The sequence below is a fragment of the Pogonomyrmex barbatus genome, unplaced genomic scaffold, assembly GCF_055798465.1.
Source record: "Pogonomyrmex barbatus isolate J1 unplaced genomic scaffold, ASM5579846v1 scaffold16, whole genome shotgun sequence".
NCBI classification, from domain to species: Eukaryota; Metazoa; Arthropoda; class Insecta; order Hymenoptera; family Formicidae; genus Pogonomyrmex; species Pogonomyrmex barbatus.
This window is the reverse complement of record NW_028297112.1, coordinates 239,322-260,618: the sequence shown is the minus strand read 5'-3', so window position 1 is coordinate 260,618 and position 21,297 is coordinate 239,322. Positions and strand designations below refer to the sequence as shown.

Genomic DNA, 21,297 nt, shown 5'->3' with positions numbered 1-21,297 from the left:
TGTGTGTGTGTGTGCGCGCGCGCGCGCGTGTGTAGTGTGTGTGTGTGTGTGTGTGTGTGTATGTAAATATAATGCATTTGACTCGAAAGTAACTAATTTCCAACGAGAAGGCATTATTAATGCTTACTCTACGAGATATCAGTCGAGGTAGTTACCGAAAGGTGATGGCTACATCGTTCGTGTAGCATCCGTTTTTCTCCGTGCGTATCGAAAGGTGATATAACACATTTTGCGTCGCTGCGAGTCTCGAACGAAACGTTACGCATTGACCTTGTGTATACAAACAACGTGCCGTACGTCGAAAAGTCCCGAGTCAACCCAACCGCCGCTCTCATCGCCGCGAGATATTCACCGCGTAAACAAAACAAATGTATATACGTTTCCCGTTCGTTCCCCATAAAGTCAGAGCCCGAATGAACTCACTATTATTAGAGAAAGCGTTATCAACGTCTCGCTTTGTGAATTATTCGGTATGTACATATATATATATACATGTAAGATAACGACTCTGTATTCTATCTGATATATCGCGTAATTTAATCTCACCTTTCTTACTAAAATCAGTCTTTTTTTATTGCTTGCTATTATTTTTCTGAAACGAAGAAAAAGCTTTATACTACTGTGTGTGAATATTAGATTTAATTAATTTTTTTATTTCTTTGTTTCAAATTTCAGAAAAATAATAGATAGCAAGGAATAGAAAAGAATTGTGTGATTTTAGGAAGAAAGATGAGATTAAATTATTTTGACATATGTACATATTTATTTCGTTAATATATTCATAAAGAAGTTTTAAAGAAGTTTTCCAGAAATACGGTCTGATTTTTTTTCATTTGGCAATGTCACAATTTGATTTGTATTAATTTTAACTGCGAATTTAATTCATCTATATTTATTATTAATAGGATGTACATTAATAGATATATATTACATTTAATTACGTGTTAAACTCATTTTAAACGATCTATAATTTATGTTTGATTTTAAGACAAAATTGTTATAACTTTATATGTTGATGTACGTATGTATGAATTTTAGAAAATATTTTACATATGTTATACATATATAACATTAAACATTTACATACGATCATCTTTAAATATTTTTTGCATGTTATATGTGACATAGATTTCTGTTCTGAATTTTAACTTAAATGATATATTACTTAAATTAATTTAATATGTTATTTAAGCTCTTTTTAACAAAAAATTTAGATGATTTATTACTTTATTCAAAAAGTACTATTACATATAACGTTTATTTATTAAATAAAAATTATAACGTTATTACGTTTATTTGCGAAATAAAATCCATTTTGATGTTATCTTATCTTACTTATAAAAAGTATTTGTACAAATTTGTTTATTACTTTTTATTAAATTTTTATAGAGAGAAGAGAAGTAAAATTGTATAAGTTCAGTAAAACTAATGAATCAGATTAAGTCAGGTAAAATATATCGCGGATTAATCTCATTTTTCTTAATTTTTTAAATTATACAAATTTAAAATTATTTAAATTATACTTTTTTTATTATATATCGTTATTTTAATTAAAACAGAAGTAAAGTTCATTGTTTCCCCAAATAAATTTTAGATGTGATGGCACTGATGTAGATCAATTTATATGCCTATTCAGTTTGTATTTCGATTTATTTATTACAAATACATCTCGCGAGACATATTAATTAAAAAACAATAAAAAAATAAATTATCATGTAACCATTATTATTTAAGGTATAAAGAAATGTAATATGAAGCAATTTTTTTATAATTTTTATTGTACGCTTTAAAAGTCTTGAATCCGAAGTCAAATTTTTTATAAAATTGACCCTTACATTTTTCAACGAAATATTCAAATTATTGAAACTATTCTTTTTAAATCTACACAATCTTTTTTGTGTCACTTTTGAAACAAGTTTAAATGATATGAAGTTTTTCCGATTACTCAACTAATATAAAATTCTAAATCTACGAAAGAATCTATCGAAAGAACAGCTTTGCTGAAGGATCTAAAAACTTAGCCGGATATAGATCTATAGAAAAATAAGTTTATTACATTAAAATAATTAGGATACATTCAAATTGGTTGCTAAAAAAATTTTTGTAGTATTATCATTATGCTTAAATGCTGTCCTACGTAATAAATTCGTAATAAATGGCTCAATAAAATTATTTTTCAGATCTATATTTGGTCAAATTTTTAGCTTTATATATATTAATACACTTACATACATATACGATACTTACATACTATTGTCAAGAATCGATTGTGAAGTGTTAGAAACAGAATTTGGAGCCATATATCGAGATAAACTTGATCCGAATTTTTCTCGATTAAATCACAATTATAAACATGAGTGCGAATATTAATGAGTTGCGAATATTAAACTGAATTCGAACGTATCGCGATCTTATGACCGAGTTCTGTCGGAGACGCGATATTTATAAATACGATTCCCGGTTAATAATGGAATGATTATTGATGACTATCGAATCTTGATACTATGGAATCGCTATCCGTTTGTTTGTTTCCACGCTTTTTCACTCGCGCCCTTTAAACGCAATAACGTTTTCGATAACACGCTCCCGTCGGTGAACGGAAAAAAAAAAAAAAAAAAAAAAAAAAAAACACTTCGTCGGCGGTGCATTTCTACTTTTTTCCGTTTCCCGTCGCAAAGTGAACGAAACGCGTAATGCGAAACCGTTGGACTACGTGACGATTAAACCGCAACTCGGTAGCCGTTGCCAGTGAGTGGGTTCGAGCGGGGCCGTCCATATTTCGGTGTCGAAACGTCGAAGGGGATTCACGACCGACGGGAGTCCGCCAGGACAACGTGAATTAAACCGACCAGGCTAAATGGCCGTGCGCCGGAAGAAGTGCCGGCGCGATGTGTTTTCTCGAATAAAAAAGGATATTTCAGCCCAAGCACTTAGCGAATGATTTTTAAATTGAATCACGTCTCTCACCCTGCGCTTTCCACTGGCGGGCACTGCGGAACCGGCGAGCGAACGCTCGAACTCCGCTGGAAAGAACGTGTTGACAAGCGGAGGGGGCGGCGGGGGCGGCGGGGGCGGCGGGGGCGGCGAGGGCGGCGAGGCCGCAACGTTCCTCGCTCGTGCGTTGTCACCCCGCTTGACAAGAAGCAGCATCCGGTTCTCTGTCGTTATGATCTAGCTGTGGCACTCGGTTGTTTGATGAAAATGCGAGGCGCTATGCGGTTGAAATATTATATCTGTTGTACATGTGTTTTAAAGCGATTGTATAACGTACCTGGTTTACGAATACTTTGCGCGGAACGGGACATGAAAACGGAAAATTAATGGACAGATGAAATAACAAGAAAATACAATATTTTAATAAGTGAATATATCGAGTAATATGTATATAACAAATATTGAAATTTTTGGTTGTCGTTGGTTGGGATTTTATATCCAATAATACTTTTTGTGAATTATATGTATAATCACGTATCAATTACTATAATTTTCATTTCTTGCTTTCCCAAGCTGGAATTATAATATCATGTTATTAAAATGATAATCAATTTAATATTAATAAGAATTATCTACAAAGAATTTATTATCTTTGTCAACATTCAAATCTTTCTGTTATCCGGAACGAATATTTAATTTTTAATATTTTTATCGAAATGTCACACAAAATATACGTAAATATATGTAAATATTAATACATATACATATATTAACAAACATAGATAAAATTGAAACGAACTATTTGAATTATATAATTGTCTTATGTTAATTACTGCAAGTGCAGCTAAAATAAGGCTTACTAAATGAAAGATTGTTTAAGTTAAAGACAGAATTAATATCAATGTTATATTTTGTTATATTTTTTAATCTAATTTTCCTTTTATTATTAACTCTTTTTCTTCTTTATTATATCTTATCTATTTGTTATGCGTAGAGAATGTTTCACTCTTTAAACAATCGTGTGCCATAAAAAATTGCTAATTCATGAAGTCATTCATCATTCGAGATGACAAGTACATTTCTTTTATCGTTCAATGAAACACTTCGTGTCATGTGGACTTTGCAGGGTGCAAGATAATCTCACCTGTTTACAGTCTTTGACACGAAGTTTCCAGGTGCTTTTAGCACTCACGGCAGTACTCTCGTACTTCCGGCCTGCGCAATGGCTTAGCGCTCTATGATAATTAAGAGGTTGTCTACAAGCTCGGAGTACCCGACAGCTTGTGGGATAAGTGGTCCTAATACATTTATCTATAAGGTGTCCTAAGTTCTTGCACGGTATGAGCTAAGGAGGGTCTACTAATGAAGAAGCTTCGCAAGCCGACATACCTCATTGTTACCCCTTCATTTGTTGAGAGATCGAAATTTTACGTAAATTAAAAACACCCGAGGCACCTCGCTGTCGCGTAAACGAGACTAGGAGGGAAATCTAATTTCGACACAAAACACAATTATGTGTCGGAGGCCAATTTATCGTCTTCGATTTATTAAATCAAGTTCCATGGAGGAAACACAGTCGAATTCGGAACGGTTTCTGAATTTTCGACAGTTGAGCGCCAAACCGATCCAATTTTATACAGAGACGTAGAAGTAAAGCGGAAGTTCGGCGAACTTCACTGACTCTTCTCGTTGTTTTACACGTTATAAATTTCAATTCGGATATCTTCCGATGTGATGGACGAATGTATTTGTCTGTGCGAGAGCTCAATAAGACGGAGCAATAATGGGCGATGCGAGTATTCAAAACGTTAATGCATCTCCTGTGGGCTAATAAAATTAACAAAAGAGAATTACGAGAAAACGAAGTCTCGATGGAAAAGTTGATTCTTGGTTAACCGTGTAACTTTATAAATAAACTCGAGCTACGAGTTAGGTGTATGAATTACTATAGATAATATTAAGTTGCGGCAAAAAACTTGTTTTTCTACGAAGTTTTGTATTGAACAAAGTTAAAAAAATACAGAGAGAGAAAGTTCTTTAAATAGAATAATTGAAAAAATTCCTCATTCTTTCAAAAAGAGCACGATCGATACACTCAAATTGTTTTGAAGTTAATTGTTATCGTTCTTTCATGACGCTAATTGATTCCCTCGTGTTCACTTCATGAGCGGCTATCATCGTGGAAATGGTACATTTTGACGCATTTTTGAATATTTTATGATTGATTAAATATTGAAAATGTATGGTTATGCAAGTAATTTTACGTTCATGACAGCTGCTCGCAATATGAAATAATAATTGCAATACGAATTGATAGAATTTATACTCGATTAAAAAATATATGGATATATATTAAAAACATATCTAAATAAATATATATAATAAAATAAATATATAAAATAAATATATATAATAAATCTATGAAAAAATATATATGGAATGTATATTTTTAAAAATATATCAGAAGAAAACGCAGTGTGCGTCTGTAATGTCGAGTTGGATAAAAAAATGCATTGAGGCCGCGATTTCGCTTCGATTTTGCTGTGATTTGTCTTGAATTTTACTTGATAGATTTAACTTTAAAAGAAGTCTTTTGCACTTGCATCTGACATTTCCGTATGTAGAGGGATAAGTATCACTTATGTAATCGCTTAACTAGAGCTAGCCAGCCCTTAATGTGCAGCTAGCTCTTAATGTGCCTATTAAACGAACTATCAGTCTCGTAGTAGAGGTTCATACGCCGCATGGATTCTCCGGTCTGAAGGTCTCGACAGCTTGCGGGTTAAGTGGTTGTAATACATTCAGCCGAAATGTGGTCCAACTTTCCACGTACACAATGGCTAGGGGGGGTGGGGGATGGAGGGGGGGGGGGAAAGGAAGCGTACGAGACGGGGTTGGCTCAGCCCCGCCGCTCTTTCGCTTTCCATGGTTCTGTATAAACCGCCTAGCTTAGTGAATGTGTTTGCGTACGCGGAGACCGTGGAGTACTCGCGTGGAAGAAGAAACGTTGGAAAGGACGGAGGAGAGAGAGTTGATCTTGACGTTAACTATAGGTCTCCCGGTCCAGACGTTCCAAGGGATGGGAGAGGAGGGGCGAGGGGAGGGGGAGGGAAGAGAGTCACGGACCGTTCGCGGAAAGAGAGGAGCGGAAAGGGAGAAACTGTGGTAGAAAAGAAGACACCGACAGCGTAGCCAGCGCCAAGCCAGACTGGACGGCGCTGAGCTCGTCGCCCTCGTAGTAAACAAAGCTGTAACTCTCTTTTCGCGCTGAGGAATCAATGCTTCGTGCCACGGCTCTTGGGGAACAAACTCCTAGAGCAAACCTCCCCTCGCGCGTCCGCGCATCCATCTTAGTTTGGTGTGGCTTGCATGTTGATGCATCGGAAAGCGAGCCGCGAGCCGGAAAGATGGCCACTCGAACTTGCCTCGCGCGTAGCGCTTGGTGTGTCACCTGCGTGTCGCGTCTTAAACTTAAGAGAACACCACTTTTACATCTCTGCGGAGATCGGATCCGGCCGAGATGACGAAGCAGAACTCGATAAAAGGCAGACACAAATTTGTCTCCCCCTGATCGCTCGAAAGTTGTGTTGAGAATTGTCTTCTCTAAATAACGAAGCTCTTTATTTCAATAATGACTAATTGTACTATTTGTCTTTATTTTTGTTTTTTTGTTTTAATTGAAATAAACAATAAGGACCTCGAGAGTAAGCTTCAACGCTTGCTGTTACAAATGACAATGGAAGGAAATAGAGAATACAATGGCATTTCCTTCGATTATCCGTACGCCAATGAGAAGGATCAAACGGAATCCAGTAAGGATCCGTATCGTTCCGTAAAAAGCATAGGAGCCCAATCTTATTACTACAACTCATTTTCCTTGGATCTTCCTCAAGAATTTTCGAAAGAACATTGTCGCTAGAAAGTTAAGAGGGAACTTTTCTAAACGTACGAAAAGTATTGCATCGTTCGACAATTTCTCTCTTACCCTCAATAAATTTTTAAACGCCGATAAAGTGAATATATTATCTCACAGCGAAATTTTGCACATGTTAGTTTACGATGATCTTCCCAATATAGCATGTAATTTATATGCACAAAGTACACGATGCTTTTAAAGCATCATTGTTTAAAGTAAATTTAATCACACATTTTTATCTCTATTCGCATAAAAATTATTTATTTAATGAGAGAGAATTATGCCTGGAAGAATTACTTTAATATAAATAATTATAATGAATATATAAAAATATAATTCTTATATTAAAATATATTAAAATTATAATATAATTCTTAATTCTAATATAATTCTCAATTCTTAATAGTAAATATAGTTTAATTTATATTTATTACATTTTACATATATTTTTTTGAGAAAGATTAGATTGTCAGGCTTTTTGAAAAAAATTATTCGTATACAAATCTCAACAGTTCCAAAACTGCAGCCATGAGATTCAAACGAGATTGATACGTCGCCACGAAAAGGCAAATGATGAAAGTGTCAACTACGTTTTTCGGTATCCATGCAATTCTAGCGACGTGACGCCGGGAATCCCCGCCGAGATTCGTATATCTCTGCAAAGATAACCGCCGACAGCCGCCGGTGCAAGAGCGACTGGATAAATGGTGGACGAAAATTCGGTTACGGTCGGAAGACGCGAGAAACGACTGCGAAACGATCTTAGTTCCGAGTCAGAAGCGAATAGTTATACTCGTCGCGATTTACGATCGTGGAAAATCTTCATTCCTCTATTGCGTTTAATCGATGGTTAAAGGTAAATCTGTTTAAGCACTTACGATTTTACTCTGGAAACGTTTAATTCTTTTATGTTTCTCTAGCATTTGCAGGATGCGGGATCCTTCTTACGTCGCTCTAGAATTGCATTTTGAAAATTTGTTTTATATATATATATATATATATATCTGTGTATTTTGCCCTCGTCCGCCTATATATATATATATATATATATATATATATATAAATAACGTTATAATTGAGATATTCATAGTTTTGTACGTTCTTAATTAAGAATCACAGTCGTAATTGTGATTCTTGCGATAAATTATAGCGGCATAGCTTTTTCACGCGCCATTTCTCTTTTACTTTTGTCGCGTGCACCTCTGGCGAGTTTCTCACGAACATCGCGGGTTAGCGTCGCGACGCCGAGAGTTATCACGGCGGTGCAATATAGCCTGTCTGTACAACAGCGCATTTGCACATTGTGAAAGAGAGAACGGCTCTATGTTGAAATAAGTACAACGTTCCCCCGTGCTCGGGCGTACTGCGAAAGAACTCGCTGCCCTTCTTATTTCTCCAGAGACTTTTCGCAGCAGGCGAATGAGAGATCAGAATTCTCTTTATTCTCTTTCCCTCTCTTCCCCCCCTCCCCTCTTGTTTCCTTTTGTTACCTTTCTTCAGCCTTCACTTTCTTCGACATGAATGGGAAAATCGGCTAAATATCTTAGAGCACTTCCGTATCCGTTGTCGCGATACTTTCTACTTATCTCTGCCTCCGGTCTCTTATTCCGTTTTTTCTTCCTCGGAGAGGATGAAAAACTTACATATTTTGAATGACAATAACAATCGATTCCACGAATTAAGAGAGTAACCATCTCGATTCTCAATAAGCGGTCATTTAACGAGAGAAATGGCCGGGTTGGGCTCTCTCACTCTCTCTCTCTCCTTCTCTCTCTCTCTCTCTCTCTCTCTCTCTCTCTCTCTCTCTCTCTCTCTCTCTCTCTGCGAAAACCAGTTTTTACTCATTTGCACAGCGTCATCGCATGCTTTCGGAAAACTTTGCTTGTATAAAACATTAAGCGCATATCACAATATATATATATATATATATATATATATATATATATATATATATATGCGTGTGTGTGTGTGTGTGTGTGTGTGTGTGTGTGTGTGTGTGTGCGCGCGCGCGCGTGCGCGTGATCATATATACACATACACATATATACATTGCACGTTAGTGCATATTCCCTCGAAGTCCCGAAGCGATTTATCCCACTGGTGGATATCTATAACCATAGTAGGTTTGTAGATCACTTTATGCTTGAAAGCATCATTGATCATCTCGTTCGGGAATCTCATTCCTATATTTCCTTGTTCTTTCCTTTCCTTTATATTGTTACTATACATCTTTATTCTCCATACCCTTCTTTGTACTCTGGCGCAACTAAAAACTGAAGAGATATTGTATTCTTACGATCTACTATCTTTCGCGATTGTTGAGGAGATTTTATGTCGAGATCTAAGTGAAAAAAAAAAAATAAGGCAGAAAATAATTTGCATTATCTTATAATGCGTATATAACTTTTAACAGTAAAACGATATTACGGGATATTATGGGACCATAAGAAAGGACAGCAACTTTGTAATAATCGATACACGAACTGCGTTTACGATGTATAATGCGATATTCATCTCGTTTCAGGTGGCCTGGATGCTTTTCGACAAGAGCGCTATCCTGACGGTACAGAATCACGTTATTACCAGGAACCCCAGAATATCCGTGTCGCACGATAAGCACAGGACCTGGTTCCTACATATCAACGACGTACACGAGGAGGACAAGGGAAAGTACATGTGCCAGATTAACACTGCTGCCGCCAAAACGCAATATGGCTACCTACACGTTGTAGGTAAGGTGCTCTGCTTATACGATATATTGATTTTTATATGATGTTAAAATAGCTAAACGTTACAGTTATAATATTTCTTACATTCAAACATTATTATCAAAATAAAAAAAAAATAAATACTTTGATGTCGCTTGATAAAATAGAATAAGTTCTTAGACAAAACGTATGAATTATTTTTTAAAATAATATACTTTGATATTATTTGTAAACAATAACTAATTTATTTAATAGATTAAAAAAGTATGTTCCGCGAATTAATGGTATTGAATGACAAATTATATTTCCTGATTTATGAAATTAAAACAATAATAGAATATTTATTATTGCGATTTATATCTATATTTTTTTTACGATAAAATTACAAAATTTATAGTATTTATTGTATTTATTGATCTTTTTAAAAATAAAATATTTGCATAATAATTTTTAAAATGCAATTAATCATTTCTTAAATATAAAATTTTAAATTACAAATTATAGTTCTATTTTATAAAAAAAAATTTATTTTTTTCAGAAAAAATTATTTTATTTGATTAGAAATATATACTTTCATATGTAAGTTTTTCTCTATGAGAAATTATATTTAGAAGGGAATAATGAAGATTCACAATTTTTTGTTTTATCTCGCTAGTATAGCCTTTATATTTTATTGTTTTCGAAAAAAGAACGATCTCGATATGTTTTACGTTAATTCTGCGGCACCATTAACAGAGAACACGCCACAGTCAATTGTTATTTACGACTTTATCGTATCGCACTGTGAATCCATTAGATACTCCGAATAAATCTCATTTCGCTTAATGGAGTCAGCTTACCGAAGTCGCGAAGTTTGTAACGGGGTATAAGCATTTTATCGCAGCCGTCTAAACAGATTTATGCTTAGAGAACGAAAGTATCTCCGTCCCGCTAATTTTACATTAGGAAAGCATAACTGTAAGCTATAATAATTTAATCAGAAGAGGGAATATCAATAAGACCTCCAGACGGTCACCATTCCTCTGCCAGTCGAGGGAACATATTAATATCTTGAGTTTTGACGTCTCGGCTGCAGCCACGCTGGTGAAGCGAGAACTGCGATACGGGGAGGGGCGAGGGGGGGGGGGAGAGGACGTCGGGGATGCGTCGGTATGGAGTAATCAGAGGGCTAGATTAATTGTTTCCACGGGACTCTTGCTCTCCGTTGCACAAACACACGCAAGATCTCCTTGCGGTACTCTCTCGACACTTCGAGATAATACCGATGGAGCCGACACAATGGCGATTTGCCACGACTACATCGCGCGTAACAAGCTTCCGCCAATGCATTTAGTATTATTATCTGTCCCCACATTTGCCGCGCAAGATAATCGGCTGATTCATTTTGCGAAATAGTCGGCTGATTAAGCGATTTCTTTCCGGAAGAAAAGTAGTACGGTTCACCGATCTCATCGGTGCTTTACGGGAGCTTTATAATCGCATAACCGCTCACGTTTGCGCGACTCAAAATGTAGCTTTCTAATCTTCACGACGAAACAGATTGGAACAATCGTTTGCTAATGAATTTTTTAGCTACGTCATATTTTTAATACGCATTTGTAAGTCTAATAAATATTAGAGAAGAAGTGACTTGAAAAAAATTCATTTTTTATTTCGCATTAATAAAATACTGTAAAAATATCGACATTTTTCGCTGGTGCAAGCGTTCACTAACTTTTCATGAGTAGGTGAGCGGATATAGAATATTATATATTTCTCATTCTTGTTTCTGTGTTTAGTTATTGGATTCCGCTTTCGATCTGCTGCTCGTGCACCGTCACCTATCATTCTTCTAAATAAAGCAAAAGCTCGGACTACCTGACTTTTATACGATTTAGAAGCGAGTTGGCCTACTTGACTAGTAAAGAAGTTGTAGCAAAAATTGTAAAACACTCAATGTATTACTATTCGAACACGAAGTTACTGAAACTTTCTTAATGATTTTTTCAATTGTATTGATTTCTTCAATACCATGTTTATAAGACGTAAAATGATATGTTTCATAAAATTATAACAAAATTTTTTTTATTATTTTAAGAGCATTTTATGAAGTCAGAGAGAAACAAAACAAGTTTTTTAGTTTAAATTTAAACAGGCGGTAATGTATTTTTTCTTTTCTTAATTATGATATTTGTTACATAACTATTTATAGGAACAAACATTTGTTGATTACAAATATACTCTGTGGTTAAATCTTACGCCATATTCTCCATGAATGAAGTTATGAGGTGCATAAACTATGCGGCTTACATCAGTCAAGAGGCATATCATATTGTATATTGTAGGATATGATATGAACATGACATTAGATTCCCTAAGGGTATGCTATAATTAGCACTCTACAGCTTACAATGACTTCATTCACGATGAAGCTCAATAATCATTCCAGTATGATTCTCTCTTTTGAACGTTAATTGCAACATGCCATCAAAACAATGTTTAAAGTTATAACAATAATAATATCTATCTTCAATTCATTATTACAGTTATATTTACATTGCAAATTGCAATGTTCTATATTTATACTGAGAAAAAGATTTCTTAGATTTAGCATTCTTAGATTTAGATTTGTTTGACTTGAATTTATTTAATTTAAACAACATTGTTTCACGTTAAACATCATTTTTGTTGGATTAAAAGTTGTTGTTTCGTTAAAGTATACTATGTAATTTAATAGAAAAAAACACTGTTATTTAAAGGAAATAAAATTTATCTTTGAAGTAAATAACATTTTGTTTGATCGGATTAAATAAAAAGTAAAATAAAAAATAAGTATTTAAATGAAAGAAATTCTTTAATATTGTTGAAGCATATAATAAAGAATATTTCTCCATCGTTATTTTTTCCAACAATTTATTCGATTATTTGAAAAATCAAAACAATCGAATTTGTCGAATCAATAATTGGTTTGGACATATTTCAAAAAATAAATTTCTTTTTAATTGAATAAAATTCAAGGAAATCATTCTGTCTGTGTAAAATTTTCATAATAGATAATTTCATTAAGCACAGCATTATTAGAGCATTTTGTTAACCAGAGAATTTTTCTGTAAATTGAAAAGTCGGGAGTGTTTTTCTACTTTTTTCGAAAGCGCGAATATTTCTATTTCGTTGAAAAGATTTCAACGAAAGAGCTCGACGCGACGGAAAAGTAGCGATGTCCTGCTTAGAATTGTCAATATTTGGATATTTTAGATGCGTAATATGTATAACGCATATTTTTGTGCACGTTCGAAATATCCAGGGGTGATCGGCCACGCGCGCGCGTTTACCCTCAAGACTCCTGACTCCGGTTGAGCATCGTCGAGCGATCCCTCCTCCCGGACGTCTCCCGAACGTTGTGCTGCCGAAGTTTAGGACAAGTTAACGCACAACAGCGCGCGGCAACACGCGCGCGAGAGGCAGAGGCAGAGGCAGAGGCGGCGTTTGCGCTTGAATAATGCATCAACAAACCGTTGCGCGACTGCAGTATAACGGGGTGCAGAATGACGAGGGGGGGAGAGAGAGAGAGAAAGAGAGAGAGAGAGAGAGAGAGAGAGAGAGAGAGAGAGAGAGAGAGAGAGAGAGAGAGAGAGAGAGAGAGAGAGAGAGAGAGAGAGAGAGAGAGAGAGAGAGAGAGAGAGAGAGAGAGAGAGAGAGAGAGAGAGAGAGAGAGAGAGAGAGAGAGAGAGAGAGAGAGAGAGAGAGAGGGAGGGCCGCGCCCCTCCCGCGCGCATTCAATCTGCCCTTGTTCAACAATTCGGTAACACCCCGCATTAGCATTAATGCAGGATATCGGCGGACACCTGCGGTAATTCATAGGATTGGCCGCGTTCCCTCGTACGCGGTAACCACGCGGCTGTTGCCGGACAAAAAGGCGGATTTTCTTCGCGTTTCGGAAATATCGATTGGATCCCGGATGAAGAATCGGATGCTGTGAAGACATCGGACGTTCTCTCTGGTGAGATAATTAATGATCGCCCCTCTGCGCTTAGTAGTACGTTACAACGGACCCCCTTGTTGAAGGGGGAAGATCGATGTTTGGCTTAAAAATTATTCCGATGTTGGATTTTTTCCATCAATCGATTATAATCGGAATATAAATTATATTGAATGACAACATAATTTTAACGACAATATGGAAAAAAAATGGAGTGCTTCGAGATATATGCGGATGTATTGTAAATTGTAATATTCCTGAAATTAATCTCTATTATGGATTATAGGACAAAGCAACTATATTCTTCAATTATATTATTTTAATTTTATATAAAGTTATATGGATCTTTTTTTTTATTTTACATATTTGAAAAAAGCTCATTGTGAAAACTTTTAATTTTTTCTCGTTCTTTTCTCTTCGAATATATATTCTATTGCAATATACATACGTTAAAAGAAAACCACTTGTAACAATTAGAATGACCTGAATTATTTCAGAGATCCAACATCTAACAATATATGAAAAGCTTTCCTCGAATTTGCAGCATTGCAAACTGTAAGCCGCAAATAGAGAAAACAAAAGTGGATAACAAATAATGAACAATCACAAAAATTACAAATATTGTCGAAATATTACTCGCAGAAAGTAACAAATAAATTAGATATTCGATATCCGGACGATATGTTGTCTTGTAATAACAATAGAAAATATTAAACATTGTACGTTGAAGAGACACGCGAACGTTTTTTTTTTTTTTTTTTTTGTTAATATATTGATCGTCGTAAATTGATTGATAAATTGGTATACGAAGAAGACGAACAATTCGACAGGTGTGTCACATTCGCATATAAGCAACGTGATATTTGTCTATTTAAACATGTCAACCAATCCTACTTGCTACTTGCATTTCCAGGTTGATCAACGTTGACATTGCAGACGACATGTGTCTATATATAGTAATATTATTCGTTACCACGACGACATTATAATTGAATTATACGCCTCTCGCGTACGTACGCACACGTGGTTAGCTGTTTAATTCAAAAGCAGTGACGACAGTGGTCAATATACACAAATATGAAATGTGCAATAATATCATTGTCATGGCAAATTTAAAGAGTTATCAATGATCAATCACTATTCGGTTCTGATTTATACATTTTATTTCTTTATGCAATACAGAAAGGCGAGTTTCTATAACATATTTATATTACACGTAGAAAGAGGCAAAGAGAGAAAAAATTTATTCAATAAATATATTGTTTATATACGTATTGTCTATGTATCTGCTCTTCTTGTTTAATACATGTTTAACTTTGAGCGAATAATGGCAGTTTAAACTTTCTCATAGTTACATTATTTCACATAGTTACATTATTTATAATTTGTATTTTTTACCTATGCACTTTGTTTTGATTTCCTATCTTATCTATAAAATTTGTGTGTGTCATTAATTAATTTATTGTTTATTTTTATCGTTATAGTGCCACCGAATATCGACGATTCTCAGAGTTCGTCAGATGCGATTGTTCGCGAGGGCGCCAATGTGAGTCTCATTTGCAAAGCAACCGGAAGTCCAACGCCCAGCATTCGTTGGAAACGAGACGACGGTTCCAAGATCTCGATCAATAAAACTTTATCTGGTGTGTGAATACAATATAACATACAAAGTAATATATAACACGATATAATAATGTAATATATAATTTATTAAATTTACATATTTACATAATTAGATTAGATTTAATTTTTTTTTATTAAATTTATATATTTATATAATTTACATTATATTTTACTTCTCTTAACAACGAGAAAATTACATTTTAGAGAATTAAAATGTAATTTTTCTCCGCCGATATAAAATCCCGTTGAAATGTGAAGATATCAAAGATATATGACGATGCATGAAAATGGAAAATAATTGACTGGAATCGATTGACAAGTATTTGACATATAACATATGCTGAACAATTGTAATTTCAGTGACAGAATGGGAGGGTGAAACCCTGGAAATGGCGCGGATTTCGAGATTGGACATGGGCGCGTATTTATGCATCGCCAGCAATGGCATACCACCGACGGTTAGCAAGCAGATCAAAGTGTCGGTCGACTGTAAGTATATTCTGTGTGATGAATTCAGTTGTGCTCTATCGAAGATTATTATGCCATTCTTATGCAATTTCAAATCATTATTCAGTCTCTCCGAGATAACGAAAGAAAAGCCTTAAATTTACTCATTTTTTATAAATATTACGGGTTCCCATAAGTAATATCATTTTTCTCAGATTGAGTACACACATTACCATTTTGTTTGTTTGTGAACGTAATTTATTATTGCATAATCTATATAATAATTAAATTTATTGACTTATGTTTAGTGTACTTATCGTAAAATTTTGGATGAATTTGAGTGTACCGTTAAGAATGGAAGGCCAAAGTATACATAACGTGCATATTGGCTGGAGATTATTTTTTAGATTAGTTCGTACTAAATGTTAAATAAAATTTTGCGTATCAAAAAATGACATTATGGGTATCCTTGACTACTTTGTTTTTGAATCTGTCGAAGCTTATCGTTAAACATCGACTTACTTAAAAACACTTTGCTTTAAATGATTTTGTTGTACATCCCTATAATATCATTGACAGTGTCTTGAAGAGTCATGATATCGACACGAAATAAAAGGGAAAGAAAGGGAATCCAAAAGGATCGCGTAACCAGATTTCAGGCAACCAGATTTCTCGAGAGAGTAAAGGTACCTGCCGACAAATAAGGTATAGACTACTGCAGCTGTGAGGTAGCCCCTAAGTGACAACTGCGGTATCGCACTACGCGTTACAGTACGCTACTCGGAGAAAGGGGTTCAACACATACAATTTAATAACATAGAAAGGAAACCGGCGACAAAGCGAGCTTTACCGAGTCTCTCATTTCTTTCCCTCTCTCTCTCTCTCTCTCTCTCTCTCTCTCTCTCTCTCTCTCTCGCTCGCCTCTAGGCTGCTTCCCGCTGCGCTAAAATAAACGTGCAAGTAAACTAGAGCGAGAGAGGAAGAAAGAGATAAAGACAGGGACAGAATGAGAGACGGCAACGGGAGAAAGGCAGCCAAAGGGGCGTTGAAAGTCACGATCATGTGTGAGTGCGCGTGTCAAGGAGGGCGACACAGAGGGAAGGAGGAGAGAAAGAGACGGCCGGGGAGGTTCCCCGGTGAGACATAAAAGTAAGCTCGGGCGAACCGCGACACACCATTACCGTTTCCACCCCTGTACTTGCCTATTGTTACGTTACTGCCTCTCCTAAATACCGGGCACGTGCCTCTTTTCCTCGTATCTCTCCTATGACACGGTTTCTCTCTCTCTCTCTCTCTCTCTCTCTCTCTCTCTCTCTCTCTCTCACCACGACATTCGTTTTGCTTCCGTTTCCGTTGTATCCGTTGTAGGATCGTTCGCGTATCTGTTGATGCATCTCGAAGTGGCTTTGCGTCATCCCTTCCTTTTGCATCTATACGTATCCGCATGAAGATGCTACATAAAGATCCATATCGGATCGATCGCAGATGCAAAAATTATTAAGAGAATCACGAAACGTGCGTTTCAATCTTTAACTCGTCCCTGAAAACAGGATAATAAGAGAAAAATGAAACACGCGCATTATATAATACTCAATGAAGGAAGGACGATTACCGTCCCGTGCCGTATTGCGCTACCTTTGAAAGCTCCGCGATATTTAATTATTAATTATCCGTAAAGTAAAATTGCATCCGCCTTTTAAGTTCGACTACAAAGAGATAGTGTAGAGCGATGAGAGCGGAAGTTTGTCGGAGCTTATGCAAGACATAATCTTCGTATTCTTAAGACGGTTTCCCTCGAGTTTCCACGTAAGATCTAAACCATCCGAGGCTGTGTGGCAGGAGATCTTGCGGGAGCAGATGAGAAAACGGAATGATAATTTATCCATATAATTAAACTAAAACTAATTAATTCAGCAGCGTCGGAAAGAGATATGTTGTAATTATGATTCGTTTGAGACGTTGCCCGAGAATGAAAGAGAGAGAGAAAGAGAGAAAGAGAGAGAGAAAGAGCGACGAAGAAAGGGGCAGGTGTATTTGCCGCGGTTCTCGACGCGGATATGCTACGGATTATCCTTTTAGGCGTCCTTTAATTCTATTTGCGACCGTGTAACCAGCAAAACCTTTTGTCAACGAGTATTACTTTGAGCCCTTTTGAAGTCAAATTACGATCGAGTAATGCAATAGTAATATTTTGTCCCCGATTGTACGTACCTCGTTGTCGTCAACGAGAAATTATAAGAAAGAAATTGATGGAAACCGCTCGACTATGCGACGTGTACTTTGCAAACGTTTGCTCTTAGATACGTTTATTTTTTTGACAAAAGTTAAATATAATGACGCCGAATAAATTTCAATCAATTAGTTACTAAATGGAATCGATGAAATTAAAATGTTGTAAAATATTAAAAATGGAATGGAATTTTGTGAGATTATCTTATCTTTTATTTAACGCAAACAGTTTTATAAATAGATGGAGGAGGATAATACGTATCGTTAAATAATCACTTTGTTTAATTATTCATTTTAATTAATTTCTCGTAACGCTTTTGCTTTGAAATGGATTTAATTTCAACGCTCGAAGATTACTATCCAATATTTGCAAAATCTGAAAATATGCTATAAAACGTCATGTATAGTATTTATTGTGAAATATAATGTATGTAGTTTCCATCACGATCGGGCGATATATACAGTTTTGTCCAATTTCTCGTTTCAATTCGCTCGCATTCATTCAAAAGAAACACTTTTAATATTAGCTCTTTCATTGACCCGTGGCCATTTCATATTATAACTTGTTTGCGTATCACTGCAGAATATTCCAATGGTCAATAACATCGGTACGAATTTCAGTAGTAACGAGGAATCGATCGTATGCCACGGTTAATATTTTGCAAGGTGAATTTTTACGTTACGTTTGTAGCATAAAATTTTCCTCTTTTCTTTTTTTTCTTTTTTTTCTTTTTTTTTTCTTTTTTTTTTTTTTAGGTAGTTGCACGACTTTTTTTCTCGTTTTTGTCATCGATATACAAAATGTCATGCCGAGAGATATAAATTCCGATATGACTGTTTTAGTGTGAGAATATTTCAAGCGGCGTATATATTACGATTTATGCTCCTGTAGTGTGTAGAAATCGATAGCGCCTTGGCGATGATTACTAGACGACACCGCGGTGACATATTTTTCAGATAGAAAGAACGCGCGAGTGGTAACATTTGGCGCGTTTTTATGCGTTCAAGCGGAGATTAATTAAATGTTTCAGACAGATTACAACCATCTACCGGCGGCGGCCCTCGGTCTGATGACATTACAAGTTTACGGCCTGAAAAACTCCTGTGCACGCTTTTCATAATCTTCATCTCGGCCGCTGGCCGCCGCTGTTTCATCCCTCGTAACTTTATGCGTTGTGCAACGTGGCGTGTAAGCAACGTGACAATATTATAACGCGGTAATTATAAAGCTATCGTCAAACCTACCCTTGTCGCCTGCACGCCCGGAAACGTCTCGCGAAATATTTTCATCATCGAACACGCGAAACGCGCCAATACGATCGCGGCGTCCCATTTGTTTGTCGGCAAATGTAATTTCAGCAAACACAATTGAACTCCCTTGTTGCAGCCATTAATACAGTTAATAGAAAAGCAAACAGTGTAACGTTGGTATCATTATTAATATTCTGCAAGTGTTGATATTCGGGAGTACACATATATGTTTATATTTTTGGATATTTTATCTGCGCGTATTATACCTGTAAACTTACAAAATTATGATACGCATACTCCGCAAATACGATCGCGAATACCGTCGATCGGTTTTTCGATTTTTACGCCGCAATAATAATTCTAATTAAAAAATTTTGTCGTTTTAGTCCTGCTATTTCTGCTATCGTTCGCGGAAGAAATATTTACATTTCGTGTTACATTTCTTTTCGACGCCGCTGACACAATTTTGATTTTAACCAGTCCTTTATGATAATTATAATGATGCGGCGCACACTTTTATATATGCACTTTAATTTTTGAGTATGCGAAACGATATGCGTGTCTCGTCAAAGAATATTATTTCTGGCAAAATAACGTCTCGCTAAAGAATATAATTTTCGTCTCTCATTAGTTAGCGCGAATTTAGGATGATAAAGTCGCCATTTCCGACTCGGACAGACGAACAGACGGACTTGTTGATGAAGGGGAGAAAGCTGAAATTACGTGTAGCGCATTCTGCATAAATTTCCATTAAGAAACGCGAGTGTGTAAACTAGAATTTTTGAATAAAGTTCCAGAATGTTCGACCTTTGATTCTTTTTTAAATTTGGCAATATCGTACCAAAAGGAATTCTAATTGAGCTGCTTGTGTCCAAGAATTTTTAATGCAAAGATCTGTAATTGAGGCAATGTTTAAAAAACTTGATTTTCGTTTTTATTTAGCTACGCATTTATTTCCACTCGAATTATTTAATTTTTTGAGTTGACTAATTAGAAATGCGAAAGCGCAACTATGCAAACGTTCACTTTTACACTGTGCGGAATGTAACTTTTTTAATATGCGAAATATGCTTTATAGGAACGAATTCAACATTAGAAAGCAACAGTTTGCATAAACAGTTGATCTATTTCGCTGCTTTTTCAAATTATAACAATACAATTTATTACATATATATATATATATGTTTACATGCATTCCTTACAAAGAGACAACGTTAGAAAATTAATAATGAAAGTTAAAGCTCTGCTTGAAAATATAGAGAATATAGAGAATGGACTATACGAGCTAAAGCTCAGCGACGTGTATATATTACATCGTATTGTTTAACATATATATTAATATTTACATTGTGTTGTTCTAACAACAAGGAACAACAACAAGACAACGTTTATCACGATGCATTCTGAAGCGCGACAAAATGGCGCGATCTATTTGCAATAAACAGGTCACAATAAACTATTCACACGCAAATACACCCAGTATAGTAGCAATCCGTCACGCGTGATGCTAATTTTATTTATTACCTTCACTGTCGCCGAAGATGTCCCCCTCAGATAGAGGGTGGAGGACGAAGTGAGGTCACGGAAAGAATCGTTTTAATTTATTCGAACGTGTCCGACGTTCGTGTAGGTGGGTATAGGTATCGCATTTGGAGAGAATGTAACAGCGAAACATTGCAGAGAATGCGGCACGAGGGACGAGAGGGTTATATCGGGGATGGCAAGAGGGGCGGTGGCGACAGCGACAGCGTCGTCGTCGCCGTAGTCACGTATAAGCAGTGACTCAGGCGCGACCGTTCTCTCTTTTTCTCCTTCCTTTCCTTGTCCCTCGGGCTCCGGCACTAACATCCCTGCGTTCCCCTCCCTCGTCCTCACCCAGTAGCAATCTGTTATTAAAATCAGCAACGAGAAAAATCCGTGCCGTATCTCCGCGGAACGCAACGGAGCGGAGCGGAGCGGAGCGGAGCGGAGAGCGCGCGCGCAACGACAGACGTGTTACGGCAAAAATTAAGCCACCTGCAAACTCGGAAACGGAATTACGTAAAGGTTGCCATCGCCATTGCCGCTGTTAAAAATCTTGTTGGGAAATAGGGCGTTTCGCTACTGGAACCGCGCGGAACAATTGCCGGTAATTGTCGTACGATCGCGGAAAACTTGATGCCTTCTGGATAATTCCGCGACGGACTTTTTTTTTTCTTAGTGAATATGTTTTCAAGAAAATGTGTATTACG

The 21,297-nt window shown here is 36.1% G+C and overlaps 1 protein-coding gene across 2 annotated transcripts in view; it reads left to right on the top strand.

Moving 5' to 3' along the window:
* LOC105426143 (lachesin) overlaps window positions 1-21,297 on the top strand; it is a 167,244-nt gene that overhangs the window by 92,274 nt on the left and 53,673 nt on the right. For both annotated transcript variants that reach the window (XM_011637233.2, XM_025218032.2), the window contains 3 exons: window positions 9,375-9,582; window positions 15,001-15,159; window positions 15,500-15,628. In XM_011637233.2, the coding sequence (XP_011635535.1) occupies window positions 9,375-9,582; window positions 15,001-15,159; window positions 15,500-15,628 (496 nt within the window). The remainder of the gene's footprint in view (window positions 1-9,374; window positions 9,583-15,000; window positions 15,160-15,499; window positions 15,629-21,297) is intronic.